Source organism: Myxozyma melibiosi (assembly GCF_037950935.1).
Source record: "Myxozyma melibiosi strain Phaff 52-87 chromosome Unknown BZA70scaffold_12, whole genome shotgun sequence".
NCBI lineage: Eukaryota > Fungi > Ascomycota > Lipomycetes > Lipomycetales > Lipomycetaceae > Myxozyma > Myxozyma melibiosi.
Genome location: NW_027042926.1, coordinates 63,796 through 82,451, shown reverse-complemented (window position 1 = coordinate 82,451; position 18,656 = coordinate 63,796). Strand labels below are relative to the sequence as shown.

Here is an 18,656-nt window from a genome sequence, read left to right as displayed (position 1 = left end):
ACTGGGTCACATTGTGAGTTGTGGATCACAGGTCACTTCGTCCTTCCTTTTTCTTTCTTTCTGTTCTCTGCTCTGCTTTCTGCTCTCTGCTTGCTGTTCTGCTGCTCTACCTCTACCCTCTGTAAGTATTCCTCTTCTCCTCAGAAGACAATGCTTGAATGATGAACTCTTATTCGCACGCGAGCGGGCTTATCGCCCCGATGAAGCGGCAATCCTCTAAGAAGCTCTGACTCTGCTCCTCTTCTCTCTTCTCTACTACCTTTTTTTTCTTCCGCTCTCTAACTCGTCCTCAGATATGGCCAGCCAGTCCCCCGCTCCTTCAAGCAGCACCTTACTGCTCTCCAGAGGTACTTCTTCCCTTTTCTTATTATATCTTATCATACATGGCCTGGCTTTACATGATTATATAAACTCAAAGAATAATCTGTCAATCCCCTGAAAGCGCACTGCGCAGGTGTTGTAACTAGTCTATGATTCTACGCCAGGCCATACTTATCTCCTCCCTCCTCCCCTCCGGCTTCTAACTCGTCTGTAGTATGCCTGCTCCTGTCGACATAAGCTATGTCGATGGCGAGTACCTCGTCTTTGACATAGACGCTGTCAAGGCCCTTCGCAATGAGCACCACATCTCTGGCATCCTCGTCGGCACCCTGCCGCAGGTGCCCCAGCAGTCCGTCTTCCTCGGTCTTCCTCTGCAGCTCATGCCTGAAGAGGCTGCTCTGCTCGTCCATTTCGGCGTAGCCCGCGTCCTCGACGAGCAAGCGAGCCATGACCTGATTCTTTCAGAAGACGGCGACGACTCTGCAAAAGACCGCATTACAGCGGCAGAGTCTGGTCTGCAAACCTTTGTGACCCCAGCCGTCACTCAACCCAGCGATAGAGCCGAGGCAACCCTCCCTGAGTCCTCTATCGCTCCAATCCTAGACACCCCTCGCTTCCAGGTCTACAAGTACCTGCATGGCAAGGGCTTCTTCCTCTCCCCCGGTCTACGCTTCGGCTCGCAGTTCCTGGCTTATCCAGGCGACCCTCTGCGCTACCACTCGCACTATCTCGTGCGCGGTCTAGCGTGGGACGAGGACTTTGCGCTGCTCGATCTCATCGGCTCAGGCCGACTCGGCACTGGCGTGAAAAAGGCGTGGATGATCGGTGGTCGCGTGCCTGCCGGTGCCCGGCGTGAGGTCAACGACGCGGGCGAGGTCGTGCCTGTAGTAAATAAGAAAGAAGACGAAGACGAGGAGGATTATGCTAGTTTCTGCGTAGAATGGGCTGGATTTGGCTAAACAATAAACATCAATCAAAGCAAGCAAATAAATGCAGATACACCTTTCAGGGGCCCGAAATAAGCTCAGCCCGCGTAAGACACCTCCGGCCATAAGCGCAGTTCGACCAAATCCACCAAATCTTCCTCGACGCCACAGACGCAAACTGAAGCAAAGTGCGAACGGCCTGTCAGGCAACGCAGTAAACGCCTGGTACCGAGTCTGAGTCAGGCGACCCGACTGCCATCTGCATCTCGTTCTTCCTCTCGTCTATCTCTTGGCTCCGTCTGCTTTGTCCTACTTCTGTACTCCACTATCGCCATGCAGGCTGATGATCTCGCAAACTGTACGGCTATCTTCTTTTCTTTACCGTCTTGTCGTTCGATACAGTATCGCTGACCTTATACTTCTTTTTCTAGACACCCGCAGCGCTCACGATGAGTTTGTCGCCATGCTCGCTGAAAAAGGTGACGCTTACATGAAAGAGTGCCTCGTCTTCTCCACAAACTGCCATGCTTGTATAACCGCCCCGACTTCACAACCTTGCGGATGGTGTCCGTTCGTACGTCTTCTCTACTCTTTTTTTCTTGCTTTATCAACCTAACGCTCACCCCAACCAGTCCTCTACCTGCGTGCCCGACCCTAGCCGCCTCGGCATACTCGCCGCCATCCGCGACAGCAACATCTGTCCCTACACCGACGAGCGCTTCGAGTTCCGCGCCCGCGGCCTCGGCTGCTCCGTCTCCTCCATCACCCTCTGGAGCACCGTCGTCTCCTTCACCATCGGCATCATCGCCGTCATCCTCGTCTCCGCGCTCGTCCTCTGGCTTGCCAAGCACCGACTGCTTGCCTGGCTTGAACGCACTCTTGCTGACGAGCGGGAGAAAAATCTCGATCGGGAGAAAGCGGCCTTGTTGAACTCGCGGAGTAGGGATCGCGGGTATCAGTCTATGGCTATCGTCAGTCGTATACCTTCAGAAACCTACAACGCCGACGACGAGGAAGAAGACGAAGATGAACAACAAGATGATGTCGAGAACGACGAAGACCTCTACCAGCAACCACACCTCACCACCGCCGTCGCAATACCAACCCAACCCGACTTCCAAAGCTCAGGCTTCATCTACAACCCCCAAACACAGCACTTCAACTCCTCCAAACCGCGCGTGTACGAAATTCCAACCGTCGAAGCCCGGCGCATGTCCAGGGACAACGACAAGTTCCGCATGCCTGAAGACGAGGAAAACGCGGTCGAAGACGTGGGACTTTTCAACAGGCTTAGTAGTAGCGTCAAGGACTTTGTCAGCGCTGCTTCGCCTTAGCGTTGGTCTTGGTGCTGATTGTGGTATTTTCTTGGTCGGAGGACCTCATTTGTTTGGTTTTTGCTTGATTTTTCTTCAATTTTAGCAAGGAGGGGTTTATTGGGATAATTTGGTGTTTTTTACGGATCTCTTGCATATTCTTGTTACTGTTTTTATTTCTTGATCTATTATCATCGTAGTACATATCGTCTATTTATTTCGGTTTTCTTGTCCGATTTTCTTGGTATTGAGTAGGTCGCAGTCTTTTCTCAGAACTTTCTGCAGCTTTTTATGGTGCCTGCCTGAAGTATTTGATATATGATAACACATAAAGCATCTTTCTTAGAAATCCTCCTCTCAATTATCAACTGTAACTGGTTAATCGTTTTCTTGATCAACTTCTGTAATAATTGAGAATATCGAGTCATACTTCCTCACCGCCGTCCCCCTGAAACCCAAAAACCGATAAAACCTGAACTCGACGAAATAATTCCGATAATCAATCCACCCACCAATTCCTCGCCGTCTCATTAATCCACTTCAGCGGTTGCGATAGTCTGTGGATACAATTGCTGGAGTATACTCGAAATGTCGACGAAGACGTGCATCCCTCGTCTTCTCCAAGGACGCGCTACCGGTCCTCGACATGCCCGTCTCCCGACCTCGTCGTCCAGCTCGCTCCGGTCGGCTACACACTGCTACACGCAGCAGCGCAGACACGAGAGCAATTCCTCGGCGCCGTCATATACCGCGACAATTTTGATGCCGAAAACATCTTTTCCTGCGCGGTCGAATGCAAAGGTTGCGCAGGAGGTGTACTTGAAGGTTGCGTCGGATGATGTGTACGCATGGCAGGTTCGTCTCTCTATACAATAACATGCTGATTCTCTCTAGAGTAGAGGACTTTCAGATCTAGACTGGCTGACTTTTGATATTAGAAAAATACGTTACCTGAAGAGAGCCTGTTTATCCTCCACGACGGTCCCCCCTACGCAAACGCAGACGTCCATCTCGGTATGACCTCACCCAACTACCACCATCTTCCCTTCGATTACACCCACTAACCCCTCCCCAGGCCACTCCGTCAACCGCATCATCAAAGACATTATCCTACGCTACCAAATTCTTCGCGGCCGCCGCGTCTCCTACATCCCAGGCTGGGACTGCCACGGTCTTCCGATCGAGCTCAAAGTGCTCGAGAAGGTCGGCAAGGGCAAGGACGGCAAGAAGAAAGTCGCTGCGCTGACGGCGCCCGAGATTCGCGCGCTCGCGAGGAAACATGCCGATAGTTTTGTCGAGAGTCAGATGGCGAGCTTTAGGGAGTGGGCTACGATGGGCGAGTGGGAGAATCCTTATAAGACTATGAGTGCGTACTTTATTACTTGTCTATTCTGCGCTCAGCTTGACTTCTAACGCGCTCTGTAGATCCGGATTTTGAGATTAGACAGCTCGAGATTTTCAAGTCGATGCTCAACAACGGTAAGCGTCCGCAACGCCTCTCCTGTTATACTACACCGTACCATACTAACCCTCAGCAGGCCTCATCTATCGCAGCGACCGCCCAGTCTACTGGAGCTGCGAATCCTACACCGCCCTCGCCGAAGCCGAGCTCGAGTACGCGTCCGAGCACACAAGCAAAACCGTGTACGTCAAATTCCCGATCGAAAACGCCAGCGAGGTGCTAGGCTCTGACCTCGCGGGCAAGAAAGTCGAGTTCCTGATCTGGACGACCACGCCGTGGACGATTCCTTCGAATAAGGCGATTGCGGTTGGGCACGGTATGACGTATATCGTCGTTCGCAGCGAGCAGCACGGATACCTGCTAATAGGCGAGTCGCGCAAGGAGTTTCTCGAGACCGAGATCGGTCCGCTGGAGATCGTATCAGGCCCGTTCTCTGGCGAACAGCTCACGGCATTGACTTACACGCATCCATTACTGACGACCGACACGCCCTCGCAGCCCGTCTTTGCGGCCCATTTCGTCACCGCAGACTCGGGTACCGGTCTAGTCCACATGGCCCCGGGTCACGGAATGGACGACTACCTCGTCTGCCAGAGCCACGGCATCGACCCATACTCCCCTGTCAACAGCTACGGCAAATTCGACAGCAATCTCCCACCCGAACTCTCAGACCTCGTCGGCAAGCCCGTTCTCAAAGTCGGCCAGGACATGGTCATCGAGCGGCTTCAAACCGCGGGCGCGTTGGCGGGAACAAACCCAGCCTACAAACACAAATACCCCTACGACTGGCGCTCGAAGAAACCAGTCATCATCCGCTCGACACCGCAATGGTTCGCCAACGTGGGTAATATCAAAGACCAGGCGCTTGACGCGCTCGAAAACGCCAACTTCCACCCTGCGATCGGGAAACATCGTCTTTCGAGCTTCGTGCGCGATCGCTCGGAATGGTGTATCTCCAGACAACGTGTGTGGGGCGTTCCCATTCCCGCTCTGTTCGATAACGAGACGGGAGAAGCGCTGTTGACCGACGAGAGCGTGACTCATATCATCAAGGAGATTGAGAAAGTTGGTATAGATATGTGGTTCACGGATGAGGAGGATACGACCCATTGGGTAGCGCCGCAGTATCGAGAGAGCGGGAAGAGCTATAGTAAAGGGAGGGATACGATGGATGTGTGGTTTGATAGTGGATCCAGCTGGACCTTGATTCAAGAGAAGTACGGGAAGTGAGTTTTTTCCAACAATTTTCTTTTATGATCTGCTGCTAGATACTTACTCTTGATAGCCTCCGCAAGGACCGCGAGACGTTAGTAGACGTCTACTCCGAAGGCAGCGACCAACACCGCGGCTGGTTCCAGTCTTCGCTGCTAACCTACGTGGCCGACCAACACAACGGCAAAGCCCCCTACGCCAACGTCATCACGCACGGCTTCACGCTCGACGAGCACGGCCGGAAGATGTCAAAATCGCTCGGCAACGTGATTGCGCCCGCGCAAATCACCACATCCGGGTACAAGAACGTGGCCGCGATCGGAAGTAGCGGGCTGAGGTTGTGGGTCGCGCAGTCAGAGTATACGACCGATATCGCGTTCAGCACGACTGTGATGCAGAGGGTCGCGGACTCGTTGAGTAAGATTCGAAGGACTATGCGGTATGTTTTGGGTAATTTGGACGGGTTCGATGGGCAGGAGGTTGAGTACTCTCAATTGCGACCGGTATGTGTCCGCTTTATTTCTTTCTTTCTAGTTTTGTAGATTTTATCTAACATTTTTAGACCGATCAATATGCGCTGTGCCAGCTCTATGATCTTGAACAAGACTGCAAAGCCGCTTACGACCAATTCGCATTCAACAGAGGTAAGTTGTACAAATTTTTTCTTCAGAACATCAAAACACTAACATATCTACTAGTAATCCAAGCTGTCATGCGCCACGTCTCCCGTCTATCAGCATCCTATCTAGACACCTCCAAAGACCGAATCTACGTCGACGAGAAAACAAGTCTTTCCCGCAGATCAGTACAGACCGTACTCTGCCAAATCTTCAGAGTCTACGAATCGATCCTGTCTCCGGTGATCCCTCTACTCACGCAGGAAGCCTGGCACCATGCACCTGCGTTTATCAAAAAGAATGACCCGGATGCTTGTTTCTCGCCTTTTGTGAGCGGCTGGGTTTCTGCGCCTGAGGAGTGGAAGAACGAGGAGTTGCGTCTGGAATTTGCAAAGCTCGAGAAGATTGGTGATGCGGCGAAGATTGTTCTGGCAAGAGCTAGAGAGGATAAGTAAGTATACTATTTATTTGGTATTAGTTCAGGTGTATTGACGTTATGTGTAGGAAAATTGGCAGCTCATTAGACGCCTGCGTTGTTGTTTCGGCACCGGAGGGATCGTCCGTATTGGAGTTATTGAAGAAATACGGTAAGACTTCTCTCTATTATGTTCCAGAATGAACAAAAGGCTAATTACGAATCTGCAGAATCCCATCTCGCCGAACTGCTCGTCGTCTCAGCCGTGTCGGTGTCCCCATCTTCAGAACTCGCATCCTCGATCTCATCCAAGCACTGGACCTACGCCTCAGACCCGGTCACGACCGGTGAAGATACCGAAGCTGAGTCGGTAATTGTGCATGCGGTCAACCCCGAGCTCGGCAAATGCGCGAGATGCTGGCAATACACTGCGCCCGCTGAGTCTGAGATCTGTCCGCGATGCGCGGGCGTTGTCGAGAAGATCGGCGAGGTCTCCTTGTGAGCACATGACATGAGCAGTGTTCCAGACTCGCGCTCAACTGTACATAGTTTTGTAAATAGCTAGTTGGTTTGTTTACGTGTTGAAGTCGAGACTATGAATAGATCTATTGCCTCATCTTCGATATTTATCCAATTAGACGAAGCGGGCAGGTGCCCCTGGTTGCTACGCCAACAGTCCGCCTCAGCCGCGTTGTGTATATGCGTCGAATGTCTGCGCAGTTGAAGCCACAAAAGGAAAGCCAAAGTAGAGTTATTCTGGCATTGTTATCAGCTAACCGAATCCGTAAATGGATTCCAGGGGATAAGGTTTCGACCTGCCGAGGACGGCGGATCGATTTGGAGAAAGGACAACAAACTGGTCGCAGGAAAGCGAGAATAACGTCTTGACAGTAGTCAATTAGGCGTGTAAAGTAAACGTACTAGTTAGACAGACAGAAAGTGGCAGCAGAAGCAAGAATGAGCGTGGAATGCGCAGCTTCTAGGCAGAAGTGATAACGTGCTTTTGCACGCGGCCGCTCGAGCGCAGTTTCCAAGAGAAGATTCTTATTATCTTCTCCCGCCCTTACCTTGCTCACCTGCCTCCTCTGATCTTCTTCTCCATCTCGATCGCAGTTGCTTATATTTTGACTGAGTGTTGAGATCCAATTGTGTCCTTGTTGTATTTGATCAGAGGGCTATCTTTTACAATGCGCCTCCTTTGCCTCTGAGCTGCCTTGATCTACACCTCTCTCACGGCTACCACCACTCTATTCTCCCCGTGCACCGCAACAATGCCCGACCTCGCCCGCATCAACTCCTCCAGCTCGAAAGAACAATCCGCTGCCTCCGTGCACCAGCCCTCACCCATCCCCACCACCAGCATGCACGGCTTCGCCCTCTTCTTCACCTACATGCAGCAGCCCTTCAGCGGCTTCATCTTCGGCACGATCTTTGGCTACCTGCTCGCATGCTCCGCACCCGATTCCTCAGGCTACGTCAGATCCGCTCTCGAGCACCTGATCTACACCGCCGTGCTCTGGTCTCTCGTCGGCCTGGGTAGCTACGTCGCGTACAAGACTCTCGTCGCCGGATCGCCCGGAGACTCGTCCTCATCGTCGATGATGTCGCCCCTACGTGAGCTCGCAAAATTGCAGGACTTTGTGAGCAATTTCCAGTCAGCGCCGATGCCTGCTCCAAGCACTCCCTTCTCAGCGAGACCGTACCCGCACTACGCGGACGAGCTGGCTAAGAAAGACCGCAGCGCATCGCCCAAGAAACCTACCTCGAGCCCGATCAAAACCAAACCGGAACCCGTCCCGCGCGCTCTCAGTCTGCCGATCGAGGACCGCACGCGCGGAAACAGCACAAGCAGTCGCCGCGACTCTACGCAGTCGTCCTTGTCTTCGTCACAGGACTCGGCAACGCTCTCGAGGATCGACTCGTTGTCTAGCCAGTCCTCTGTCGCGACTACCGCCAGCGGAGGCAAGAGTCGGTCAAAAAGCAACTCGTCTTCACCACAGCGGCCACGGCTGAGATCAATTGACTCTGAACAGTCTTTCAAGCCGTATGATCCGCCACCGCACAAGTCTCCTCCGGGCCTCCGATCCTCGTTTTCATTCTCGCCTGACTCTACGATTCGCGAGGACACGTCCGGCCACCGATCATTCAGCTCGTCAAACATAATGACGGTGAAATCAGCCTCGACAGGTACAGCAACGACATCACATCGCACACGCGAGAAAAAAGAAATGGCTAGCGTGCCTGCGACAGCGACCCGCGACCCAAACAGGTTCTCGCTCGTGGCGGCATACATCAGACCGGATCGGGGAACGCTGCCGACGAAACTTTCGGGAAAGGGTCTCTCGTTGAGAATTACGACCGAGGGACTACTCCTGGACGACGACGCTGGGTCAAAAGGCGGTGACTTGAAGGCCTGGATGATTGAATCTATCGAAGTGAGCTACCTCTATAACAACTCGCTGAGCACTTTAGTCTAACGCAACTTTTTACCAGTACGACATCTCAAACAACCTAGTTATGCGCGCAACGACACAAACTTGGCCTCCGATCCAAGTAACCTACCTCTTCAAAGAAAGTGACTGCTTCAAGGCAACACTCGGTCTGCGCGCTCTCAAACGCGAACTCCAGACGCGCGGAATCGAGGTCAAGGAGGTTAACGGAAGTATCCTTTTGAATGATTTGGATAGCTGATAGTCTTTTCTTTGCAGCGGTAGTGTTTTTTTGTTCTGCGGTGGTTTGATTGTCTGTTTCTTCGTTCCATGTAGTTTGCAGCATTTATGGTTGAGTTTGTTTCTCGAGTCTGCATAGTTGTGTTGGAGCGTTTGTCTCTTTTGTTTAGTTTTACCCCCTCATTTGCTCATTTTTGTCCATTATGATTTCCATCTGCGTGATTAGGGCATGATCATGGAGCAGCAATCAGATAGTAATATCTCAAATTTCAAGTCAAGTTTACAAAATCAAAATCTAAACCCATCACAGCACACACAAATACTCCACCAAAGCCTAGCTCGAACTTTTCTCATACCATTCTTCTGTCTGATAGGAAGCGGACGATCGCACCTTGTCCGGAAACCTCAATGACCTGCAATTCATCATTAGCACACACGATTCACCAAAACAAAGTGCAAATCAGAGACACACCTTCTCATGCCACGCCAGCAAGACGCCCGAGATTCCGTGCGACTCAGGCACGCCCATGCCCTTGTAGAGATACTTGATGAGCGTGTCGCGGTCTTCGGAGGAAAGCTTCTCGACTATTTTGCTTATGTCTGTCGATTTTACTGTGGAGAGGATCTCGAGGATCGTGGTGAGGTGGATGGCCTGTGTATACGTTCTCGCGTTAGCGTCTGTGCTTATCGCAGGGAGTTTCTCCTCTGCAAAGACGAAAGCAATATAGGAAAAGAGAAAGATGAAGAAACGATACCTTAACCTCCTCGCTACTGGTATAAGGCGGGTTTCCGAGCGCAGCCGCCAGCGCATCAGCATGATCACCTCTCGACAACGCAGCGCGGACAGACTGTCCGAACGACTGGATCTCGGCCACGCTCGCCGGCGGCAGATTCGCTATGCTCGGCGGCACGAGCTCTTCTGGCGCGATGTTGTTCTCGGGCTCAAGAATGTCGATGTTGATACGGCGGAAGTTGACGTTGGCCATCGTTCAAGCTGTTTGGTGGGAACGGAGAGGGTGGATGGTAAATGGGTAATCGGATCCGGATGGTGAATATGAAAGAGTAATTGACTGTGAAATGAATCCAAGGCCAATCGTTGAATAAACGCGGATTCGTGGAAAATCAGTCCTGATGCTGTACAGTGGAGCAATCAAAGTGGCAGCGGTCGACGAACTCTCGAGGATGCTGCGGCTCCGGGCCTCACTTAGCCAGCCCCCGCCCGCTCCCATCATCATCTACAAGGCTATTTTACAATTCTGTAGGGATATTTACAAATTGTCTATATTTTATATACAAGAGGTAACTAGTTATGTACGATCTACAGGATATCTTTGAAACTGACGTCAGCCGTGCCGCGCTCTAGCGGTTTGGGCTGGTTGTCGCTCGGTTTCCATCCAATCTAAGCCCGTCGTTAGCATCTTTTCTCAATCGCACCAGGGGACTATAGTATCAAAGTAGACTCACCATGTAAATAATTCTAAACGTAGCAGGAAGCGAGCCATCCTCGTTCGCATGCATCTCCTTATACACCTTCTCGGCCGCCTTAATCAGATCGCGCGGCAGATAATGCGGGCGATTCAGGACCGCGTTGCTTTCGCCCATATCCCGTAGATCCTTCATCAGCGACATCATGTCTGGGAACGAAACAATCACGTCGTCGACGTCGATCGTGATCAGATTGAAGCCAGCTTGTTGGAGAAGGTTGCCCATGTCGCGCACGTCTACACCCAGTCAGCTTTGCACAGAAGTCAGATATATAGGAGTAAATGTACCTGCTAATGGAGACAATCGCGGCGCAACACGATTGTACACGTCCATTTCCGCAATCTGCAGCGACGTCCGCAGTTCAAACAACGAGTCTCCGCCCATCATACTCGCGATAAACATCCCATCCGGCACCAGCATGTACTTTATCCTCTGCAGCAAGCCGGGGAGATCATTCACCCAATGAACCGACAGATTGCTCACCACCGTATTCACAGAGTTCTCAAACAAGTAATCGCTATACGGCTCCAACTTGCCCGGCGTGTTTTTGATCGCCTGCAAAAGCTCGGGCGTGAACAGGTTTTCCTCGTCGAGAGTCAGGCGCGTGATGTCTAGCTGCTTGTTGAACGGGAAAGCCTCCGGATCTGCGTCTCGGTAGAGCAATTTGCTCGCCATCTCGGTCATGATTATCCTCCCGATTCGCGACTGCATCACGCCGTCGTCCTTCGGATCCTCGCGCGGCCCGACGATGGCTTGCTCGACGCTTCCCGCGCCGGCGCCGATGTCTACCATTACCTCATGGCGTCGCGCAATCAACTATATCAAATCATCTCAGTTTCCATATCACTCGAGAAGCAAGCAAACAAGTAGAAGTCATACCAGCATCCGTTCAATCAACCGATTAGCAATCTCGTTCCGCAAATAATCCACCGTCCGACTGTTCTCCGCATTCATAGCCGCCCGGTCCCGCTGTTTCCGCTTGACCTCCCTGTTGAATACCTGCATCGCGTCCACGCTAGCTGGCCTCGACGAGCTAAATCCTCGGCGCGACGGTGTCGTGAGCATGAGTCTGGGTAGACTCCGGTTGAGGAGTTGGCGCTGGGTTTGGCATTTGATTGGTATTGAGCGGGTTGCTCGGAGACAGAGAAAAGTCATTGCTCTATCTGCCTTTTTTCTCTATGTTCTTTTGATATCTGGGCAGAGGGAATTGGGCAATTGCGATGGCTGTGAAGGCGCGAACGGTGGTCATCGACGACGTATCTTGAATTTCGAATAGACTTTTTTTGCCAGTGAAATTGAAGGTCCGACCCATCCACAGCAGTGCAGGATTCAACACAATCAACATGAATATCCACAGGATATCATGCACACTGCAGCTACATAGAATACGATTGACAATATAAGAAGATTGTTGTAGAAACTAAATAAAACAAAACACTATATACAGAGTCGAGATACGACAGCTTTAGATGAAATCAGGACGCTACATGAGCTATGATAAAGCTGATACGGCAAAACATAGTCAGCTCTCTGCTGCCCGAGCTGGTCAATCTGAAGAAATCAAATATGAAATCAAACAATGTAATGCAGGATGAATCAAAAACGTCTTCTTTCATCTTTGCTTCATGGCACATTACGCCCTTTACCTATCTACTCAATCACCTCAGTCTCCCCCTCTTCTCCAAGAAATCCTTCGCCTCGTTAATCTTCGTCGCAACATAAGGCGACCCACCGCGATCCGGGTGATTGAGCAACATAATCCGCCGATGCGCCTCCTTCAGCTTCGACTTTGTCAGCGTCGACTCCGTCAGCCCCAGGATCTGCAGCGCCTCCTTCGAGTTCATCTTCGGGTCGAACCCGCCCTTGAGGAATTTCCGCGCAGCTCCCGCGCCGGCGGGCATGTTGCGGTAGCGTTGCATCGCGCGGATGCCGACGCGGGCGCCGAAGGCGAGGGCGGCGATGCCGGCTCCGATGATGATGGGATGACTCTGAGGAGTTGTTAGCACGGCCAAAGCTAGATCTAGATTGCAGATACAGTCGACTCACCATAGTATAGTCCTTTGCTTCGTCGTAAAAACTCTTGTTTTCGATCTTTTCTTGCGGCGTATCGAGTCCCGCAGGTAGTGGATAAAGTGACCCAGCCGACGCTTTAACCCCAGTAATAGGCGAAATAATATCCTCGACCGAGACTGCGAACTCTTCAGAAGACGGCCCTGGACTGCTGCTGTCTATCTGCTGCTGCTGCTGCTGCTGTTGTTGTGAGATCGGAGTGGAGGGCTGCTGTGGCGAGGAGGTGGTTGAAGTGGTTGAGTTCCCGTTGCCGAATAGACCGCGGAGGAAGTTTGACATTGGAAGAGAAGAGAGAGAGCGGTAGATCGGCTTACAACAAACCGAGTCGACGTGTATATGTGGCCTGAATAGAGTCTTCTTTCTATCTCAGATCGGCAACTATCCACCCTTTTGCAATTATATTCTCTGCTATAAAATAGAGTCCGTTTGTTCTCCAGCGACGAAAAGTTTCCAGAAGTCTTTTGTCGCGGAAAATATTTAGAGTTTAGAGAGATGTGTAAGCAGCGGGTCTCGTGGGGCTCATCGCGGGTGCACGTGAACAGACGAGGTTGGATCAGAGTCGATAGTCGAAGGTGACCGCAGAGAGCGATTAGATATAAGATACACGAGAAGACATGGCGAGACCACGTCCGGGAAGTAAAGAGGTGAGTGCAGGATTGCTGTCTACGCGTTATACATCACGTACAGAGCGCGTGCTGACAGTGTAGACCACCGTATTTGTGCTCGACGTCGGATACCCCATGGCTGCGAGCAACATGGCAGTCGCGGAGGGGCAGTCCGATCTCGAGGCATTCCGGCCGTATGTGTATTCCCTGATAGGTGCAAAGGTAGCCAGCGGCCGCAAGACTGACTACGTCGGAGTTGTTGGCGTGGGCACCGAAGGTATTGACGACGTGTGTGATTTTCATCGAAGCGCGTACTGACGACAGCCTGCAGAAAGCGCGGTCGAGCTCGACGAAGGATACGAGCACATCAGCGTCCTGCACCCGCTCAAGCAATTCCTCCTCTCCGACTTCCGCACTCTTCCTTCGCAGCTCATACCACCGTCGACCGACGACGTGCAAGGAGACATAATCTCGGGCCTGTTGATCGCGCTCAAAATGACGGGCGACTTTTGCCAGCACAAGAAGTTTATCAAGAATATCGAGATTGTGTCGAATTGCAACTCGTCGGCGGATTTTTCGGATATGGAGGAAATCGCTGCAAAGATAGCGAAAGATGGTGTATCGCTCAGGATACTGTAAGTGAATTGAGTATCAGAGAACAAGTACACAAGCTAATCCGGCGCTGTAGGACGGTGGGAATAGGCCCAGACGACCTAAACCAGAAAAACGACAAAATAACAGCTCTACAGCGCGACAACTATGCAAAACTACAAGAGTTTGTGCGAGCCGCGAAAGAAGCAAACGTGGAGATTCAATTGCTCGACTATGAAGATATATACCGAAAACTAGATCAGCCCACGATCAAAAAGACTGCTTCGGTCTCGACATATCGCGGGTTGCTCACGCTGGGTGACTATAATGGTAAATTTGAGGACGAGGCGATTGCGATTGACGTGCAGAGATTTCTATACATTCAGCGAGCTGTGCCGCCGTCTACGAAAGCGTACCGAGAAGAGGCGGAGGACAGCGCGAAGCCGCGAGCGTTGGAGTGGGAGACTAAATACTTTGTGCGTATGAAAGAAGAGGAAGATGAAGATGGCGAGAAGGAAGAGGGGGAGAAGGAAGAGAAAAAGAAGAAGGCTGTCGAAGCACCAAAAGGCGACTTGAAGAAGGCGTACAGATACGGAAGGTCGCTGGTGACGTTTGAAGACGACGAGTACGAGTCTCTGCGGTACACAGCTGACCCATGTCTCGAAATAATCGGCTTTGTAACGCTCTCGGATTTTAAACCATGGATGCTGATGTCCCCATCTAGCTTCATAGTCGCGACCGAGAACGATCCAGCGGTGTCTGCGCTCGCGCTGTCGAGTCTGATCCACGCGATGAAGAAAAGCGGGCTGTATGCGATTGCGCGGTTTGTACCGCGATCGGGCGACCCGCGAATGGTCGCGCTTGTGCCGGACATTGATATCGTCGACGGCCAACGGAAGTTTGAAGGGCTGGTGCAGACCGAACTCCCGTTTGCGGAGGACGTGCGGGATTACAGGTTTTCGTCGCTGAAGACGGTGCGTACGATCAAGGGAAAAGTGCTGACGAAGCATCATCGGTTGCCGACCGATGAGATGGTGGATGCGATGAGACAGTATGTGAAGGCGATGGATATCTCGCGGCTGGCGGATGGACTTCCGGCTGCGGAGGAAGATCCGGAGGGGTGAGTATGGTTATGAGGTGCAGATGGTCGGGTTTGTGCTAACTTATGGGATAAGGCAAGAGTACGTCGCGCCCGGGAAGCAGTATAATCCGGTGAATGCGAGGATCCAGCGCGCGATTCTGGATCGCGCGATAGACCCGAAGGCACCGATTCCGAAGCTGTCAGAGTCGCTGGTGGAGGACAGCCAGCCGCCGCCGTACTTGGTGGACGCGGTGTCTGATATTGCGAGGCACTTGATTGAAGTGCTGAATGTGAAGAAGGTTGAGAAACGCGAGTCGTTGAAGGCTAAAGATCATGGTGAAGGGGTGAAGAGGAAGGCGGCGGAGTTGGATCTCGAGGCGTTGCTGGAGGGGAGTAGGAAGCGGAGCCGGGTGGAGGAAGAGAGGTTTGATATTGTGCGGGCGATTGGGGAATGGAATAAGCTAGAGGTGGAGGTTAGGGAGGCGCAGGAGAAGCTGGTGCAGAGTGAGTATTGAGTGTTGAGATGATGTTGTTCTACAAGCTAACGATGGGGTGGTAGTTTTTACGAGAGCAGGAGAGTACATTATGAATCTACTAGAGAGCGAGGAGACGACGGCGGAGGAGGTTTTGGGTGAGGTGCGGCTACTGAAGACGGTTGCGCAGGAGATGGACGAGAAAGGGTGGTATGAGGAGTATCTGACGCGGTTGGTGGACGCGCAAGGAATGAGCGGGCGATGGGCCGGGTTGGAGGCAGAGATTGAGGCGGAGGGACTAAGAGAGTTTGGAGGAGAGTGAGAATGTTTGTATAATTAGAACGCGTTGTTTGTTTTGATGATCGTTGACGCGTCGCAGAAGCCGAGGCGGGCAGGGAAGGCCGCACGGACAGGCGGTCAGATGACGAGCAGGCGCAGACGCAGAGACGCAGAGAATGACGCAGTGCATGGTCTTCACTCTTCTGCGCACAGCTATTCACTTCTCATCTTCTCTAATCCTGAAAACAGCTGCTAGAACTGCACAAGAGCATCCGCATCTGTTGGCGGCCATGTCATTGCACCTCCCATTCCAGCACTGAAGCATCCGGAAACGGGCGGATCCAGCCACGACTTCCCGATCGGGCGAGTAAGACATGTGACCTAATTTGTGACTTGATGTGACCCAAGTGACCCCGTGGCCCGGGCAAAAGGTCTCGAAATTATTCTGTTCGGTTCGTCCTTCGCCTCGCTGGCAACTCCTCAAATTCGAAATTTTTGTTGTCTTCGAGACTTCTTCCTTCTTTCTTCTTTCTTCTTTGCGTCTTCTGCTCTTCCTGCTGCACTTGTGTTGGTATCTACTTCAAATCATCAAGAACCACTTCTCTCTTCTCTCAGCGTCGTCTCGCTTATGACTGCCATATCGGTATGATCTCCTTCTTTCGACTGCGAGCGCGTCCGATGCGGCCGAGTCCTCTTCCTCCTCCTCTCCTCCTCACCACCTCTCCTCCTCTCCTCTCCTCACCTCTCATCTCCCTCAATTGCATTGCCTCTCTAACCCCATCCAGGAATTCTCACTGCCATCCTCCTCCTCCCGGCGGCGGTCCTCCGTCTCCGTCTCGCCCTACCAGATCCCCGGCGCGCGCACCCACGCCCACAACATGACAATGTCCTCCTCCGCCTCCTCCTCCTCCTCCCTCTCATTCAATTCTCCTCCTTCCTCCGTCTCCTCCTCTCTCGGCACATCCACCCTCTCCCGACGGATGCTTGCCGCCCGCCGCTTTTCCGAGGGTGAGTCCACCTCCGGCCGGCTGAAAGAGGAGCTCAAGTGCGAAGCCTGCGGAAAGGGCTACAAACACATCAGCTGCCTCACAAAACACCTGTAAGTCTCCTTCTTCTCTCTCTTATGTTGTATTTTTGTTATTGGCAGTGGGGCAACCGCGGTGATCTCTACCTGAAAAACCTCAAATACCCTCCTTCCGACCATCTGTGATCTGGGCTGCAGCTGCTGCGTCCGCAATCAGCAGCTGGCAGCTACCTGTTCAGGCGCATCCGCAGCACCCACCCATCGCTTCTCATTCCATCAATCAATCCACAACGCGTCTTTTTGTTCTTCTTCATGATTTCTTATTCCTCACGATTTGTTTTGATACCCTCATCGAGTGAGTGGTCCCCCACGCGGACCGGGACAACCTTTTGTCGTTGTCGAGCGGGGTACTCCTCCCCTCCTCCATCGCAGTCCCACCAAATTTCCGTGTTTTGTTTTTTCTTTCCTATTCCTATTTTTCTTCTATTCTTCTTTCTATCTCTATTTCTACATTTTTCTGCTCCTTCGTGCTTATCGTGGCACGCCGACCCACCGCAGCCGGACAGAACCGTCCGCTCGAAATTTTCTGGCACGCAATTTACAAATTCCGTGTCGGAATTTTCTTTATCTCTCTCTGATGAGTCTACGCAGCACAACACCAACACAGCACAACATCTGTGCTCCATTGACACAACACAACACTACACAACAAAGAGCGCGTACGCTCTACTCATTGACACATCAACAGCGTACTGGTGATCAACAGCCTGCGCAAAAGGACATGCCAGACGACCGGAGTTCGGTTTAATGCCGCGTCTGGATTCAGCAACTTCCAACGGAGCCGAGCAGCAGTCCGGGATAGGGTATCGGCACCTTCTCCTCTGCGCTCTCGCAGCACTCGGCTCTGCTTTCGAAATCGCAGCTTATTTTTAGTTTTTGGTTATTTTTACTCGCTGCTGTTTTAGTATCCCGTCGCTTGCTTTTTGCTTTCATTCGTCCTGTTCTTCTCCTGTTCGTCTCGCCTCGCCCGCTGTCTTCCGCCCTCGTCCTCCCTCTCTCCCTCCCTGCCTCCTGCCCTCCTCTCACACCGCTGTGGGGATCAGCGCGCTCGGACCGGCGTTAGCTGAATGCGATCGTCCGTGCTCTCTATCTCTGCGCTGAGTCACTGATGCGCCAGCCATTCCTGCCTCTTTGGGCGCTGCCTCTCCTTCCCTCTTCGGACATTATACCCTTACCCTCTCACTTCCGCTATCTATGGCGTGCCCGAGTCACAAACTCACCACTGCCCCACTGCCAACTAACAGAGCCCTGTGCTTATTTATCGATTACTAACCTGCAATCCTACTCTTACAGCTGGGAACACACCCCGGAATGGAACATGACCTCAAAACTGCTAATGTCAAAGCACCAGCAGGTCCAGCTGCTCGAGGCGGCCTCCATCCTCGTCTCCATGACCGAGGAGGACGAGCTGGCGGAGCTGCGGGCACACCACGGCCGCTCGTCGCGCGAGAACTCGGCGGATGATAACATGTACGACGAAGATGACATGATCATGCGCGACGACGAGAGCGACGACGTCGGTGTCTTTGGAAAGATGGAGGAATAGCACACGTCTTTCTCTCTTCTTTTTTACTTTTTGAGCTTTCAAGTCATTGTGTTTTGTGTTTCTTTTGAGTTGGTATCTTATCTATTTATTCGTCATCGTCGTGCGTGCTTTTCTCCCATCATCAATCATTGTCTAGAAGGAACTGCAAGATCAAAGTGTAGCAGCTTTCTTTTGTGTTTCAACTGTTTACGCCTTTTTCCCAACTTCACCGTTCGCTTATTCCCGGTTTTTTATTGATTTACGTCTTCTTCTTCTTTTCTTCTCGACAAACAAGGACCTTACAGACCCCCTTGGTTGTTCTCTGTTGCAATGCATACCCTGCACCGCAACAAGAATCCCGACCAACAAGAGAAAAACGATATCATCATTCTCGGGGGTTCAGTATACCGACCGTCTTTGTTTCTCTTTTCTATCGTCTTTTCAATCGTCATCAATCACTATCTTTCCTTGTCCCGTTTGATTTTTTATCTTTAGCCAAAGGTGTTTAAGTGTCCGTGTCTGTGTTTT

The 18,656-nt window shown here is 51.9% G+C and overlaps 9 protein-coding genes across 9 annotated transcripts; 6 read left to right on the top strand and 3 right to left on the bottom strand.

Moving 5' to 3' along the window:
- Positions 1 to 536: 536 nt before the first annotated feature.
- BZA70DRAFT_241182 (tRNA-splicing endonuclease subunit SEN34) lies at positions 537 to 1,280 on the top strand (the record flags this gene model as incomplete). The annotated part of the gene is made up of 2 exons (XM_064910527.1): positions 537 to 1,178; positions 1,239 to 1,280. The coding sequence occupies 2 exons, from the start codon at positions 537 to 539 to the stop codon at positions 1,278 to 1,280; spliced, it is 684 nt and encodes a 227-aa protein (XP_064766321.1).
- A 47-nt stretch (positions 1,281 to 1,327) lies between these two features.
- Positions 1,328 to 3,062, top strand: BZA70DRAFT_74848 (uncharacterized protein). The gene is made up of 3 exons (XM_064915376.1): positions 1,328 to 1,605; positions 1,679 to 1,821; positions 1,880 to 3,062. Exons 1-3 carry the CDS (start codon positions 1,581 to 1,583, stop codon positions 2,579 to 2,581), a joined length of 870 nt encoding a protein of 289 aa, XP_064766320.1. The 5' UTR covers positions 1,328 to 1,580; the 3' UTR covers positions 2,582 to 3,062.
- Positions 2,940 to 7,194, top strand: BZA70DRAFT_283301 (tRNA synthetases class I-domain-containing protein). The gene is made up of 10 exons (XM_064913419.1): positions 2,940 to 3,415; positions 3,499 to 3,574; positions 3,636 to 3,926; positions 3,986 to 4,039; positions 4,099 to 5,248; positions 5,308 to 5,737; positions 5,797 to 5,878; positions 5,933 to 6,302; positions 6,356 to 6,438; positions 6,497 to 7,194. Exons 1-10 carry the CDS (start codon positions 3,149 to 3,151, stop codon positions 6,766 to 6,768), a joined length of 3,075 nt encoding a protein of 1,024 aa, XP_064766319.1. The 5' UTR covers positions 2,940 to 3,148; the 3' UTR covers positions 6,769 to 7,194.
- Positions 7,194 to 9,195, top strand: BZA70DRAFT_283299 (uncharacterized protein; the record flags this gene model as incomplete). The annotated part of the gene is made up of 2 exons (XM_064913418.1): positions 7,194 to 8,701; positions 8,760 to 9,195. Coding segments are annotated over exons 1-2 (1,358 nt in total), but the record flags the coding sequence as incomplete, so codon positions are not given.
- Positions 9,164 to 10,154, bottom strand: BZA70DRAFT_74891 (actin-related protein 2/3 complex subunit 5). The gene is made up of 3 exons (XM_064915377.1): positions 9,691 to 10,154; positions 9,408 to 9,587; positions 9,164 to 9,348 (listed from the first exon to the last, which is right to left on the bottom strand). Exons 1-3 carry the CDS (start codon positions 9,919 to 9,921, stop codon positions 9,286 to 9,288), a joined length of 474 nt encoding a protein of 157 aa, XP_064766317.1. The 5' UTR covers positions 9,922 to 10,154; the 3' UTR covers positions 9,164 to 9,285.
- A 1-nt stretch (position 10,155) lies between these two features.
- BZA70DRAFT_74926 (uncharacterized protein) lies at positions 10,156 to 11,726 on the bottom strand. Its single transcript, XM_064915378.1, has 4 exons — positions 11,300 to 11,726; positions 10,708 to 11,236; positions 10,400 to 10,656; positions 10,156 to 10,334 (listed from the first exon to the last, which is right to left on the bottom strand). Exons 1-4 carry the CDS (start codon positions 11,573 to 11,575, stop codon positions 10,254 to 10,256), a joined length of 1,143 nt encoding a protein of 380 aa, XP_064766316.1. The 5' UTR covers positions 11,576 to 11,726; the 3' UTR covers positions 10,156 to 10,253.
- An 87-nt stretch (positions 11,727 to 11,813) lies between these two features.
- On the bottom strand, positions 11,814 to 12,916 carry BZA70DRAFT_260147 (uncharacterized protein). The gene is made up of 2 exons (XM_064910875.1): positions 12,467 to 12,916; positions 11,814 to 12,408 (listed from the first exon to the last, which is right to left on the bottom strand). Exons 1-2 carry the CDS (start codon positions 12,767 to 12,769, stop codon positions 12,079 to 12,081), a joined length of 633 nt encoding a protein of 210 aa, XP_064766315.1. The 5' UTR covers positions 12,770 to 12,916; the 3' UTR covers positions 11,814 to 12,078.
- An 18-nt stretch (positions 12,917 to 12,934) lies between these two features.
- On the top strand, positions 12,935 to 15,909 carry BZA70DRAFT_74265 (SPOC like C-terminal domain-containing protein). The gene is made up of 6 exons (XM_064915374.1): positions 12,935 to 13,134; positions 13,198 to 13,372; positions 13,427 to 13,730; positions 13,784 to 14,806; positions 14,862 to 15,271; positions 15,327 to 15,909. The coding sequence occupies exons 1-6, from the start codon at positions 13,105 to 13,107 to the stop codon at positions 15,560 to 15,562; spliced, it is 2,178 nt and encodes a 725-aa protein (XP_064766314.1). The 5' UTR covers positions 12,935 to 13,104; the 3' UTR covers positions 15,563 to 15,909.
- Positions 15,856 to 18,304, top strand: BZA70DRAFT_74615 (uncharacterized protein). The gene is made up of 3 exons (XM_064915375.1): positions 15,856 to 16,162; positions 16,305 to 16,618; positions 17,897 to 18,304. Exons 1-3 carry the CDS (start codon positions 16,148 to 16,150, stop codon positions 18,147 to 18,149), a joined length of 582 nt encoding a protein of 193 aa, XP_064766313.1. The 5' UTR covers positions 15,856 to 16,147; the 3' UTR covers positions 18,150 to 18,304.
- The last annotated feature ends 352 nt before the right edge of the window (positions 18,305 to 18,656 follow it).